General features: G+C 40.4%; 1 protein-coding gene across 1 annotated transcript in view; it reads left to right on the forward strand.

The window, feature by feature from the left end:
• Nucleotides 1–8,304: 8,304 nt before the first annotated feature.
• The window catches only part of GRIN3B (glutamate ionotropic receptor NMDA type subunit 3B), a 244,456-nt gene continuing 237,896 nt past the window's right edge, over nucleotides 8,305–14,864 (forward strand). The window contains exon 1 of the mRNA XM_077475656.1: nucleotides 8,305–9,042. Coding sequence (XP_077331782.1) covers nucleotides 8,617–9,042 — 426 coding nt within the window. The 5' untranslated portion in view covers nucleotides 8,305–8,616. The remainder of the gene's footprint in view (nucleotides 9,043–14,864) is intronic.

The following is a 14,864-nucleotide window of genomic DNA, read 5'->3' on the forward strand; positions in this document are numbered from 1 at the left end:
ACAGCTGACCTTTGAGGCCAGTACAACTAGTATTCACTTTCTTGATTTAGAGGTGACAGTAGTGCAGAAACGCCTAGCCTTGAGAACTTTTTTTAAACCAACGGACCGGAATGGATACATTCCGGTTGATAGTTGCCACCACCGCCAATGGCTTAGTTCCATTCCACGTGGCCAATTTCTCAGGCTTAGGCGTAACTGCACGAATACTAGTGACTTTATTTCACAATCTTATACCATCCGCAAGAGGTTCCTTGATAAGGGTTATGATCCATGTGCCCTGGATGCTGATATTAAAGCAGCTTTACACACTGATAGGGCCTCCCTTATACAAAAGAAAGTTAAAACAGGAATAAACGACAAATTTAAATGGTCGTTTTTCACAACTTTCTCTACACAACATAACGATATAAAGAGAATCATTAATAGGCACTGGAAGGTATTAAGTAGTGATAAAGTCCTAGGGGGAATAATTCCAGAGAAACCTGGAACTATTTACAGAGGAGCTCGATCAATACAAAATGACATCTCCCCCAACGTAATAGACATTCCCAAACCAATACAATTTTTCCCACAGAGTAAAGGATACTTCCCCTGTAAAAAATGCAACGTCTGTATACATAACACGTTGGGTAAAAGGAAAAGTGATTCTTTCACATCCACAGCCACTTCACGCAGGTACCTTATGAAACACTTTACCACTTGCACTACCAGGTATATTGTTTACTTGATCACATGTCCTTGTAACCAACAATATGTTGGCCGTACCATTCGTAACTTTTCCATCAGAGTCAACGAACATCTCAGCAAAATTAAAAAAGGCTGTGATAAACACACGGTCCCGAGACACTATCTCGAGAAACACAATAGAGACCCTACGGGCACACGCTTTCAAATTATTGATAAATTTGTCCCGAACTGGAGGGGAGATTCATGCCTGAGGGGGGTGTCGCGCCTCGAGACTTTTTGGATTTATGAATTGAGGTGCTACTCCCCCTTTGGCATGAACACAGATTGGGACATCAATAGCTTCATCAATCAAGCTTAATTTAGTCAGTTGTCACACTGTATTACTAAATATTTTTTCAAAAAATATTTTTTCACCTTTCACCTTTTCCATGGATTTCTAGTATGTTTACATAATAATTCATGTAACATTCTACCTCCATGGTACACAATCCACAATCTTTGGTCTGTACCCTATTTCCACGTCACCCAATCTTATAGATATAATTTGTAATCTCTCATATTTCGATTCACTTATTTTTTCACATGTTTCCCATTTTTCTTCACCCTTTATTGTAACCTCGTGCGATTACATCGCATTTCCTTAACCTTATGTGATTGGGGGTATATACCCTCTGTGAAAAACATATATTTTCATCTGTCTCTCTTAATTATTCGGTATGATCTGTGTATATATTACATTAATTACATTCCAAATCTAACTTAGGGACTGAGATACCCGAGGGTCTGTCTTACTAAGTGGTGCGTATTCAAACGCACAGTATCAGACCCATTATATAAATTTTAAATCTATATATTTTTTAAACCTGTTTCATGTTTTTTCTTCCATCATTAGTGCTCCATGCTAATCTTGATAAGAAGTTTAAGTTCCCTTTTTTGTTTTTTCTTTAATTTTCCACTTTACTATACTCTGCCTTTTAAAATGCAGGATGTTCTTTTAGTTGCTATGGCTACGTTGTGACCCGTCATTTGGTTCGGCCTGACGTAACTGCGCCCTCTGTATAAATATTTTTTTCGCTTGTCCCGGATGTTTGGGATTCTTTGTACACCTCGGCGCACAAAGTGACGTAGTTGCGTCACAAGTCATGACGCATGCGTAATGTCGTCACACATTTGAACGCTGAGACTCGTTACGGCGCCGCCCGCTATGTCCCGCGGCGTCTGACGTATATTAGGGTAAATGGCGCCAATTTTAGACGCCCTTTCCGCCCATCATGCCCCGTGGCGTCTGACGTACATTAGGGTAAATGGCGCCAATTTTAGACGCCCTTCCCCGCTCTCATACGCCTACATGGTAAAGGACCAGCTGACGTTCACAAGTATACGCCCTTTTTTGCGGACGGCTGCCCTCCACAATCACTCCCACATCCTGTCATGTGACATGTATATCGAGTGATTGGTGGAGGTTTCTTTGCCACACTGCACGCTATGACACTTTCCGGTCACCTGATCGGAATTTCTGACCCATGAAACAATACGTAATACTAGTTACCATAGTTACCAATACACAATCCTCGTCTGCACAACGCTAACAAACAAGCTAGAAACATCTAGCTTATACAACGACGGATCATCATGAGATACCTTTTCTTGATTCCCTCAGCCACTTCGGTGATACAATATAAATGTGAATCAGTCCTCTTAGATGATGGTATAACATAATTTATATTGAGGTAATGTTGTATGGCTAATAACTTTACATTAGTGTTAGATGTTTGTTTGCATATGCCCTGTGATTATATCAGACACCTTTGGAAGAGTTTTAGATCAATATATGCAACTGATTCACTTGGTATGTATGTTATATGATCTATCCTTCACCATCACTAAATCTAAACTAACTGCTTATGTGAATAGAAGGGTTATATTAGATGATATGTGTACTTGATTACTGCGTTTGAACATTTTTTTCTTGACCTGATCTAAATTGTTCATTGTTTTGTGAAAGGCGGTCTGTAACAGGAGTCCCCGCCCCTTTGTAGGCGGAACTGTCTCTGACCCCTTATATATTTGTTAGCAATGTGGTGGGTTCCAACATGCCCCTGTCGAAGACTTTTATGTCGAAACGCGTCGGGCTAGCTGTTGGCACCCTACATTGCTTTTAACTTTACTTCATTTTATTTCTGTGATCACCAAGTCATTTATAACTTTTTGACTTCAATAAATCCGTATTTTATATCATTTGACCCGCACCATGTGGAGCTCTTTTTTCTTTTCTCCCTTCTGTGTGGTTTAAACCCTCAAACATTTCTCTCCCCATTTGGGGCGATTGGAGTATTGGACCGTGTCTGAGCTGGATTCCAAACTACCTCGATGTTCCAGTTTGCGAAACACGCCATTGAGTACACTGCTGTTTGAAGTTCCTCCACCAGTCCAACGGACCTCCTTCCATATACTCTCTGGTCCCAGAGTGAGACCTCAAGCCTTTTCAGACTCAATTGTCATATGACTTTGTGAGTCCAACAGAGCTGGTAAGAAGTATTTATCTACTTTCTTTTGACGTTTACAGACAAGCTGGCCTACATGAATATACTTGCCCAGTGACCTGTTTTGTTTTATGACGGTCCAGTCATCTCTATATCAGCTCCATTGTGAAACTGGTGCCCATCCTATGGACTCTTTTTCTCAAATTATTAACTATATGAATTTTTGTATCACTCTACAATTTATGTTGACTACACATTAATTATTTTATGTTGATTATATTCAGTAATATTGAAGCGCTACACATATTTTTTCTTTTATTTGGAAATACTACCAGGCAACTCACCTTGGTAGAATTATTGATTGGTGTCGTCACCACTGCTCTAAGCTATTGGTACAATTGGAACAGTCTCAAACTGACATTCCATTAACGGAGGCTTTATAATGCTACGACTACTTAACGCCTTCGCTGAAGTCACCCCCAATAGTGGGTATACGACACTTTGCATGCGCTCACGGGTCAGTATGCAAAACTGTCTTTCCTCTCCAGATTCCCCACTGCTCCCTATTATAGGAAAGCCGCGGTTCTCCCCTGGTCTTGACCCCCATACGTTCCAGACCCTATACCAAATAGGCATCCCATTTCTTAATGGAAGGACGGTGGCCTTCCATAGAAGTGTTGATGAGCGACACAAGCCCCTTTAAAATTTTTCCTTTAAGACACTTTCTCAATACTTTATCTAACCTGCAGGGATTTAGTCACCCTTTGACGATCTTTGAAGAATACTGTTCCAACAAGGGCACCCTCAGACAAGTTCTATCCAAAACATCAATTTTCTTGAACTGCCTAGCCGAACAACCACACTTACCGTTCTTGAACAAATGAGAGAAAGAACGGGAGCGTACACTTACACCTCCCCAGATACAGCATATCCTCAGATTTTCATTAAAATCATTGGTCTATACAAAAAATAAGGGGGCCCCCAGATCCCAGCCCCCCCACCCTATGTGAATGAGTATGGGGTACTATGTACCCCTACCCATTCACCTGAGGGAAAAAGTGTTAATAAAAAAATCACAGCACAGGTTTTTAAAGTAGTTTATTAGATCAGCTCTTCGACAGAAGACCGGGCCAAGGCTAGTAAAAGAGCTGGAAGAAAATAACGGAGGCCCGGCAGAAGAAACGAAGAGCGGGACAAGACCTCCGAAGTCAGAAGAAGTCCCCCGGATGGCGGTGATGATGAAGAAGAAAGCTGTCTGATAAACTACTTTAAAAACCTGTGTTGTGTTTTTTTTATTAACACGATTTCCCTCAGGTGAATGGGTAGGGGTACATCGTAGCCCATACTCATTCACATAGGGTGGGGTCTGGGATCTGGGGGCCCCTTATTAAATTAGCCTGATCGTGTGTACGCGGCATAAGTCTGATGTTTTCAATGCCTTCGCAAAGTGGATGTAATGGCCTGCTTTCACCCGTTGCGAGTTTCAATAAAAATTATATTTGAAAATAAAAAAAGTATAACTAAAAAGATGATAATACAATAGTACAGGTATTGGCCCTATAAATCAAACTTGTAAAATTCATCATAGAAATCAATAGATATACATCATATGTAACGCAAACTTAAAGTCCAAATGTGACAATCTGAACACCATAAATAAATGGATTCTTCTGGTTTGAGAATTCTTCAAATAAAACCTTCACTATGAAGGTAGATAGCAAAAATTGGTTTAAAAAATGACAAATTTTGCACTCACATGTCTCTGTGCCAATCATGATGTAGACACTTTGGTGCCGGGATTGGCACAGTCACATATGAGTGCAAAATTTGTCATTTTTTTAAAACCAATTTTTAATAAAACCTGCTACACCATAAGAGCTCTATTTTGTGTCCTTGGTGGAATCCATATCCATACCCTCGGTTTCTTACGGAGGGGGTCCCACAGTAGAGAGATGTTGTATCCAGGATCTCACTGGCTTATTCACCTCTGGTGATTTGCCATCTACCTCTTGAGCTCTCATGGTGAAGGTTTTTTTTTTTTTTTGAAGAATTCTCAAACCAGAAGAATACATTTATTTATGGTTTTGGGATTGTCACATTTGGACTTTTTTAGGTTTGTATTACATAATATGTATATCTATTAATTTCTATGATGAATTTTACAAGTTTGATTTATAGCGCTAACATCTTCTACTATTGTTTTATCATATTTCTAGATATTATGGTCTATATTTAACCCATTCCCTCTCCTCCTTCACCTATTCCCTCCCTCTCCCCTTCCTCCTTGGTGATAACAGTTCTCATTTCAGAGATTGGTTTTTGATGATATATGTTATGTATATATGTTAATATTCAATTTATATGTGTATTTTCATCAATTCAATTACAAATCAAATCAAATTACATTAATTACAATTACATTAATGCTCATCTGTACCTGTATGCACGATAGGAGGTCCTGAGGAAGTGGATATCTCCACAAAATGCAACAACCTAAGTCCCTGATCTTGGCAAAGACTACCATGCTATGCAATTCTCATCCCTCTAGCGGATGGTGATTGATAGTATTAATGTCCATGAATGTATAGTATATGTTTTTATTGAACATTTTTTTTTATTGGATGAAAAAAAAAAATTGTATTGAATTTTTAACATATAATCTCATGTATCTGTGTCAATTGGAGGGGTTTTGAACAGTCCCATTTTGTGTATATTGTGCTGCGGCACAAGGGTGGCCTGTAAGTCTGGCCTGTGAGTAACAACAGTGAAACTTATTACATGTGAACAGGACGTGGTGTCAAGGGGAGAGGTGGTCAGCTGGTGAAGAGCGGGACATGTTCAGCACACCTATCCTAATGCTATGCAATACTGTGAGTGAGAAAACAAGATTACAGTGTCCCGGGCTTTCTACTGAAAGGAGTTTAGAAAGTATCACACTGTGGAGTTCCACTTAAACAATGGCTTGTAGGTGCAGACCCGGCACCTAGGGTGCAAATAGTCTTCCCAAATTGATTGTTGCAAACTTCAACTATTGGTGCTCCAAATTTCCAACTCTTTTCAAAGAGTTATGTCTCAACCACACATTCTTACACATGATAAATTCACATTTCCTTAATTGGCCAAATACTAACACATTATTTTTTAACTTTCTGTAGATTATTCACTAGACATAATCTAGATGTCAGAGCAATTTTTATTCCCAAGCAAACCAATGTGATTTTATCATTGTGTTTATATTTGTATGTAAATTGTTTTTTCAAGCTGAGTCGTAAGATCCGTGAGTTATATTTATATGTTGCGCTTTAATAAATCTACTGTGTTATCAATGATCACTGGCACATCCACAATATATGTCTGAAGCTTGCTTGTCCTGAACCCCCATAGCGAAAATGCTTCACCCAAAATGACACAAATGAACAGAGAATGTTTCATTAGGGTGTTGGTCACATACGCAGCAAAGGGGCTTCCTCAGTCTGTGACATCTACACGAGCAAGAGAATGACTCCCTCCCTGCATACAAATGCCCTAGCACTGGTTTATTATCAGGCAGTAAGTAGCATTCTGTCACTTTGTAAGACAAATGCAATTCCTGCTTTGTACATATTTACCATGTCTCCCTCGCTGTCTGCCGATAAATGCGTTAGTTCCCAATCAGCTTTGTTCCTGAATCTAATCTAAATTACAAAGTGGGGATGTCAAAATTCAGATTTGTATTTACATTACTGGATTTCTTAAAATGGCTGCAGATCAGTTATTTTCTGTAAATATAGAAAAAAAACATTAAAAACACCTCTTTTTGGGAAAAGATTTAGCGTATTCCTGTCACAAACACATTACCGTTTCACTGCCTTTTAAATAGTTCCAGCCACAATCAGCCTGGAAAATGACCAGAAACGTGTCTGCTATATACAGCTTGGTCACTGCTGCACTAAGCTGTAACATTTATCTCGAGCACAGAGTTGCCATCACCCTCCTGTTGCTCACATTCTCCTGTATGCAGTCTGAGTCTTTCTCTCATTTCCATCTATCTTCAGTGCTCATTTAATTTCAGTGACTTGCTTTTTCTTATATATGACTTCCCCTTCAGCACTATAATTTTACCTTTCTAGCCAAGGAGTCTCTGTCTCTATCCTCTTTTTCCCTTTGGCAAAGCATCATCTCTTCCATCACATATTGGCAGCATTTCTTCTGTACTACTGCTTTTATCTGGATTCAGTCCAAATACAGTCCAGTACAGAGCAACAGACAAACATTTGATGACCCCAGATAGCCCTTTTGTTACACCAGGGTGCTTTGTAACTCCTGAAGCCACACAAGTGAAATGAGGAACCTGATTTGATTTAAAGTGTTACAAAAATTGCAACCGGGATTATCACACATGACATCATGTGTCCAAGAAATTACTGCAGTCTATATCCTCAAAGCTTTGCCGTCTTACCACTTTGTTAATTTTGTTGAATAATATTGTGTGCTGGTTTGCCTTCCCTGAATCTTTGTCCTAATTTTTGCCCTCGTCTATTATATCTTCTTGCTGTTTAAGATGTCTAATAAAAAAGCCGTGGTTTCCGTTATGCTAAATGAGAAATCATAAGTGCCCAACTAATGGTCACGCTAATAACGCTTATTAGTCCCATTTCTCTGTATGCCCTTGCCTTGTGCTCACTGTCCCAGACAGTCTCCGATAGCTGACAGAGCCAAGGGGACCATATTTCTGTTGACTGACCCATACTATCATCAGAAATTGTGTTAATTAGGTCATAACTTTTCCCACCTCACTGTTCGCTTAATGCCTTTTTTTTACCCTTTATGTTAACCTCCCATCTTCCTTCAGCATATTGCTTGACATTCCCTTATTTGCCTTGCTCTTATCGCTTGAATTTCACTGACTTTCCACGACTGATGTTTATTCTTTGTGTTTCTTGTATTTCTTTCTGATTTACAGTCACCCCCTTAGCATTTCTTATCTTGCTGTCTTCTGCCTGCTTTCCTTCTCTTGTTCATCAATATTTTTGACCTCTCCTCTGGTCCCTCTCTCCCTCCTGGTCTCTCTCCCTCCCCTCTCTCGCTCTGTTCTGTCAGAATTACCAGACTCCAGCAAACAGTGGCAGAGCAGATCTCAACTCAGCATCCAGTCTAGATCCTCCTGGAGACACTGCTTTCCCTCTATTCCTGTATTTCTTTTCCATCTCTTGATTTAGAAACCCTGCACTGCTTTGTTTTTCACACATTTCATCATCTTACCTATTGATGTGGCTATCGGCTATTTTCTTATTCATCTCCAGTGTCCCCCCTCTCATGCACTTTACCCTCCCTCTCTTTCCCATCTGCTTCTTTCATTTTCTGTCCTACCTTCCACTGTCCCGTCTTACTTATCTTCCACTGTTCTTCCACTGTCACACGCTTCACTACCTTGTGTCAACCTCCCCTCCCTCTTTGGCTTTACCTAATGGATATTCTACACTGGTTCTGTTTATACCTTGGTGTTTTTTGCAGCTTGGTACCTTGTTATGGCCACCCACAGCCATGTCGTATTCTTGCCCGTATTGGGAACACAGTCCGACTCGGTGCCCTCTTACCCCTGGCTGGACACTCTCAAACAAGAATCCAGAATGTTCTTTCCCGGATTAGCCGCAGCAGTTTGCTTCCCTACAACCTGAGTCTGGAGGTGGTTTCCGGAGCCCCCAAGGAAAGGGACCCTGCTTCGTTGGCAAGATGGTTGTGCCAGGTATTGGTGGCACAAGGGGTGGCTGCAGTGCTGGCATTCCCTCAGTCACAGGAGGAGCTACTACAATTGGAATTCTTGTCCAGTTTTTTGGAGATCCCATTTCTCAGTATTCTGGAGCAGGAGCAAATTGTTCCACTAACCACTAAGGTAATTCATCAAAACCAATTAGTTTCGAAGTATTAGGAAAAGCCTGAAAAGGACATAACCTCTTCTAAATAAATAACCTCATGAAATACATGGAAATGTAACAAAATCTCAGTCCATTCATCATTTCTCTGAAACTCTTATACAGTTTTACAGTTTTACTATACCCTTATAAAATGTGACTGTCACTTTACAACTTAACTGTAGACCAGCATCGCCATAGCATTAAGTATTCTATGTAATCATTTGCCTGCACTTAGTACTCACAATCATTTGCTTTTAACCCTCTGTTTCGCAGCTCAGATCTCAAACTCCTTCCCCAATGTCATTTATCTTTGGTCTACTGTCTATTTTTTCATATGTTTATTGAGCAGTCAGTTTACCATACTCCAGCCAATCACGGGCAATAATGACTGCCATAGTTTCCTTGAAATAATCAGGTAAAGGTCAATCTGTTTGGCAGATATTTTTTGGTCCATAATTGTTAAAAGCCCATGGACATTTGATTCCTATCATTGTTATCATTGTTGCAAGATAAAAATAGTAAATTTTTAATATCGGCGTGTATGTGTGTATATATATATATATATATATATATATATATATAACATCTCTGTATAATGTGTTTGTTACTATGTATATTATATAAAACATGTCTTAGTCCAACCAATCTTGATTTATCAGTTGTGTGTATTTGGGAGGGGCAAGCAAATGTTATTAAAGCCTACTGGACTGCTATCTAATTAGTTATAATGATATTTGGGTTTGCTTGTAAGAAAAATGAGGACTGAGAACGTTAAGAAGGAACACATAGCTCATTAGTGTTAATGTTTCCTCACAGTCCTGAGTAAAAACAAAGGCATCCTAATCATTGGAGCTCAATCACTTATCATTTAAAATATTGACAAAATTACAAACATAAAGGTATCCATCCTTAAGCGTCTTGAAATAACCTTCAGCTTTTTTTAAACATATATGGGTTTTCTTTTTTTTTTACATTTTGACACTTTTTACTTTACTATAGATTAACTATATTAACCATAAAGCATTAGTGGCCCACAATACAAACTCATCAGATACACTTGCCTGATCACATGTGGGATCATGAGAGTACACACAGCAACACACATTATTAGGGAAATAATTTGCTGCAGAAAGGATTGACAAGACTTGTGCGATCCACTTGTTTAAGATGCTTCTTAAAAAAAACAGGAAAAAAATAAACAAACAATAAAACATAAATTAAAGTTAGGTTTTACTTTAAAGTGAATCTAATCCAGGGGTAGGGAACCCTAGAACAAAAATGTAATTTCATTCTGATTTAACAAATGCATGAACAGATAGACTTCAACTATTTTTTAAGAGATGTACCCATCTCTAGGCAGTAAGCAAGCTGATCAATCAAAAAACTCAAATCACTCAAACCCTCTAGACCAGCATTTGTCAGCCCTAATTTTAAGGTCTCAGGGAACCCCTGCTAAAAATATTTTCACCTTCCGCTCATGGTACGTTAGCACGATCAGTAAATTGCACAACATTTTGAATAAAATGATAAATAATACCTAACATATTTGACACCAAATCTTGTTTCAATACCCACCTGCTGTCTATGGCAAAATAATTTTAAGTAATTTAATAATAATCACAAATTTTTTTTTTTAATTATGATGTTCCGTAAAATTAGTGGCCAGCGTAGATGTTAGTCCTTATATTGTAGTCAGTGGTAAATTGCCTCCTTGCATTGGTGGTCAGTGTAGGTGGAAGATCAATTCTCTATTGCTCACTGCTCAAGGAATCCATAGTAATCTTAGCAAGAGGGCTGCTTGAGTAGTGAGCGATGGAGAATTGATCTCCCACCTACGCTGACCACCAATGCAAAAAGGAAATTTTCCACTGACCCTAATGTAGAGTATCCCTTGGCTGCCCTAGACCATTTTGTGACATCATTTACTCTGTGCTTGTTAGAACTGCAGCTGATTATTTGATTTTAGCTTAAAGCAGAACTTCATCCAAAAAGGGAGGATGCTCTCTTCCCCTCCATCTCCTTTATATTTGGGCATTTTTTTAAGGAGAAGAGTGGGTACCTGATTTTGACAGGTACTTGCTCCCAAACTTCTAGTCAAATCACCGCAGCAATCTGAGCAGAAGTTTGCCCCCCACCTTCCTTTGCAGCTTTATAACACATAACAGGTCCCAGAAGACCGCAGAACTATTCACAAAGCTCAGCATGGCTTGCACATGCACAGTTGAAAGTCAGCTGTGAAGCCGCAAGGCTCTTATGCCGGTTTCCCTTAGTCAAGATGCCGGCACCTGGACCAAAAGCCGATTGAAGCATTGGGTCATGTGAGGACAGAGCTGAACCTAGGGGCAGATAATTTCATAGTTTCATAGTTAGTAAGGTTGAATAAAGACACCAGTCCATACAGTTCAACCTGAGCGAAAGTGTCTACAATTGCCCCTATCCCTGCACATTGCACACTTACATCAGTCCCTACCCTAAAGGAGCCCGCAATCCAAGGTCCCCATTCATATACTAGGGCCAATTTTGGACAGAAGCCAATTAACCTACCTGCATGTCTTTGGATTGTGGGAGGAAACCGGAGTACCCGGAGGAAACCCATGCAAGCACAGGGAGAACATGCAAACTCCAGGCAGGTAGAGTCGTGGTTGGGATTTGAACCAGCGACCCTTCTTACTGCTAGGTGAGAGTGCTAACCACTACACCACTGTGCCGCCCAATAAGTGTCCTTATATTAAAAGTCTGCAGCTACAGTATTTGTAGCTGCTGATTTAATTGTTTTGGGGAGACTGAAGCTGCTCTTTAAAATGTATATAAACCCTAACAATGAACACAGACAGTGCTGATAGGTGATTCCCTCCCGCTGAGCCATTGTGTTCACAGTGACATTGTGAACACAGTGATTATTGCTAGCGGCTATAACAGAGTCCAGCTTCTGTTGGATCAACTGCCGTACACACGCACCGCCAATATTCACCCATGTGTATGGCTCTTTATCTAAAAAAACTTTACTAATGTAAACATAAAGAGCTGGTCCACACTCACTGGCTGCTAGAGGTTACGGCAGATCGTTACTGCTCATTGATTGGTTGCTAGAGCTTACTGCACATTCTAACTGCTCACTGATTGGTTGCTAGAGGTTACTGTACATCATTAATGCTCACCCATTGGTTGCTAGAGATTACTGCACACCATTGCAGCTCACTGATTGGTTGCTAGTGTTTACTGCACATCATTACTGCTCACCGATTGGTTGCCAGAGGTTACTGCAGATCATTAACGCTTACCCAGTGGTTGCTAGAGGCCACTGCACATCATTAATGTTCACCCATTGATTGCTAGAGATTACTGCACATGATTAACACTCATTCATTGGTTGCTAGATGTTAATGCACATTAATACTGCTCACTGATTGCCTGCAACTCAGTGTCCTCCTCTGCAAGCTGCTCCGATACTGTCGCTGCTTTTTTCATTTCCCCTGCTGCTGACAGATGAAGGGTTAAGGAGAAGAATCCATACACAGCCAACTGTTTGAATTAACCAGCTGGGAGAACAAACGGGGGGATCAGCTGCACAATCTGCACCTGGAAAAATATTTGCGGGATCAAGGAGCAGCTGTTTTGAGTCCCACAACAATGACTGGGCCCAGGGCAGCTGCCCCTTTTGCCTCACGTTAAGGACGACCCTGCTCCTTCATAAACACAATACAGTGGATGAGCCTTGTCATCCTAGAACAGGAGTAGCAGATGGTACTGGCAGGATCACCGAGTGAATAAAGTGAAAAAAAAAAAAAACCCCGAAGCTGCCATATTTATGACTTTTGAATGGATCAATCCCTTTATCTACAGAAAAGGGCTCACACCTTAAACAATTGCATAGATACTAAACATTTTTATTAATTGGATGTTACTCCCTATACCAGCTAATTATTGCAAGTAATGCACAGATCGTATCACTTGTAAATATCAGGCTGTGTGTAGGCAGTCCTCTCCAAGTTCCTGACTGGTGAGCCATGTAATGCAGCTGGACCACATATAAACAGATGGCTCAAGTGTTGATTTTAACTGCTGCAATGTTAATTTAATCATAAAACATAAAAGCTTTGATTTTTTTACACAGGTGACCCAGCTACCCACATATTACCAAGACAGCTGCTCATCAACTGGGTCACATTAATCTTTTACGCCAAAGACACTTTGGTGCTTGTTGTATTGTTTATGTTCACTATATTCAGGATTTTACTTTTGCAGTTAGAGTCATGTGATGTATGTTAACTAAAAAGAGGCAATTATTTGAAAGCTTGATATTGTTTACAGGTGTTTAGGCTGGCAAAAACTCTGTATGAAGCCCATAAAAAGGAGCACACATGAAAAAAATTACATTGTGCCCTATTCCATCCACCAGTGGCTTATCCATAATGTGTACAGTGCATGCAGTGCACATAGGGCCAGATATGCGTACAACAGTCCACAACTGGCACTAGGAAGGACCCACATTACTATCAGGTTGAGTATAGCCCCAGCCTGCATGTCTGATATCATTCATTCAGGGAGAAATAGTGGAACCATGCAAGAGTGGGTTAGCAAGTTGGTAAACATTGCCACTGTGTGTGCGTGTGTGTATGTGTGTGGGGGGGGGGGGGGTTAATTAACATTGTTACTGACCTAAAAGGCAGGGGCAAAGGAGTTAATTAACACTGCCTCTAAGGAGTCAGTTGTTTTGTATAATGCTGCCATTGGCTATCAATACAGAACGCAGGGAGGGGGTTAACAGCATTGCCATTGACTACCAATAAAGAATGGTGTATATACTAATGACACTGACCACCAATATGATGGTTATTATTGTGGTCACTGCTGGGGGTTATTACTGTAATCACTAACACCAATAATGGAGGTTGTTACAGTGTCCACTGACACCAATAGCACAACGCAAACCACTCCTGATCTTGTGCACATGCCCCCCATATTCAGAAAATGCCCCTTCCATCTTACAATAACGCAAGTCTTCCAATGACCATAATAACTCACAAAAGTGAGTACATCCCTCACATATTTGTAAATATTTTATTATACCTTTTCACGTGACAACACTGAAGAAATTACACTTTGCAGTGAGTGTACAGCTTGTATAACAGTGTAAATTTGCTGTCCCCTCAAAATAAGTCAATACACAGCCATTAATTTCTAATCCGCTGGCAACAAAAGTGAGTACACCCCTAAGTGAAAATGTCCAAATTGGGGCCAATTAGCCATTTTTCCTCTCCGGTGTCATGTGATTTGTTAGTGTTACAAGGCCTCAGGTGTGAATGGTAAGGAGGTGTGTTGAATTTGGTTTTATCGCTCTCACTCTCTCATACAGGTCACTGGAAGTTCAACATGGCACCTCACGGCAAAGAACTTACACTTATGGGCAGTGATGGCCCCCAATGCAGGGCGCAGGGGCTCCGCCTCCATCTATTCTTCCAGCCCCTTAATCTACTTGCAGGGCACTGGAAACATTGTTTGCAATGGGGTTTTTAATTTTTGTTGAAGCATGTAATTAGAGCCTGAGGCGCTAATAGGCTTCAAAAAAGGGTGGGCGCAGAGCACTGCACCCTAAGCACACACGCTTGTGTATGAATATTCACTATTGTCTTCCTGATTCTCCTCCCGGCCAATCAGGAAGCAGCTCCCGAGAACCGATTGGCCAGGGAGTCTTAGGACTCCCAATCGTGTCTCAAGACACACTGGCCAATCTTGTCAGGACACTTCCTGTTCAGCCCAGAGGGGAACAGAGAGGAGAATGGGCCGTCTCTTCATTCCC

This window comes from Lithobates pipiens, unplaced genomic scaffold, assembly GCF_037356315.1.
Source record: "Lithobates pipiens isolate NorthernLeopardFrog02 unplaced genomic scaffold, aLitPip1_a1.2 Scaffold_13, whole genome shotgun sequence".
In the NCBI taxonomy this organism is placed as follows: domain Eukaryota; kingdom Metazoa; phylum Chordata; class Amphibia; order Anura; family Ranidae; genus Lithobates; species Lithobates pipiens.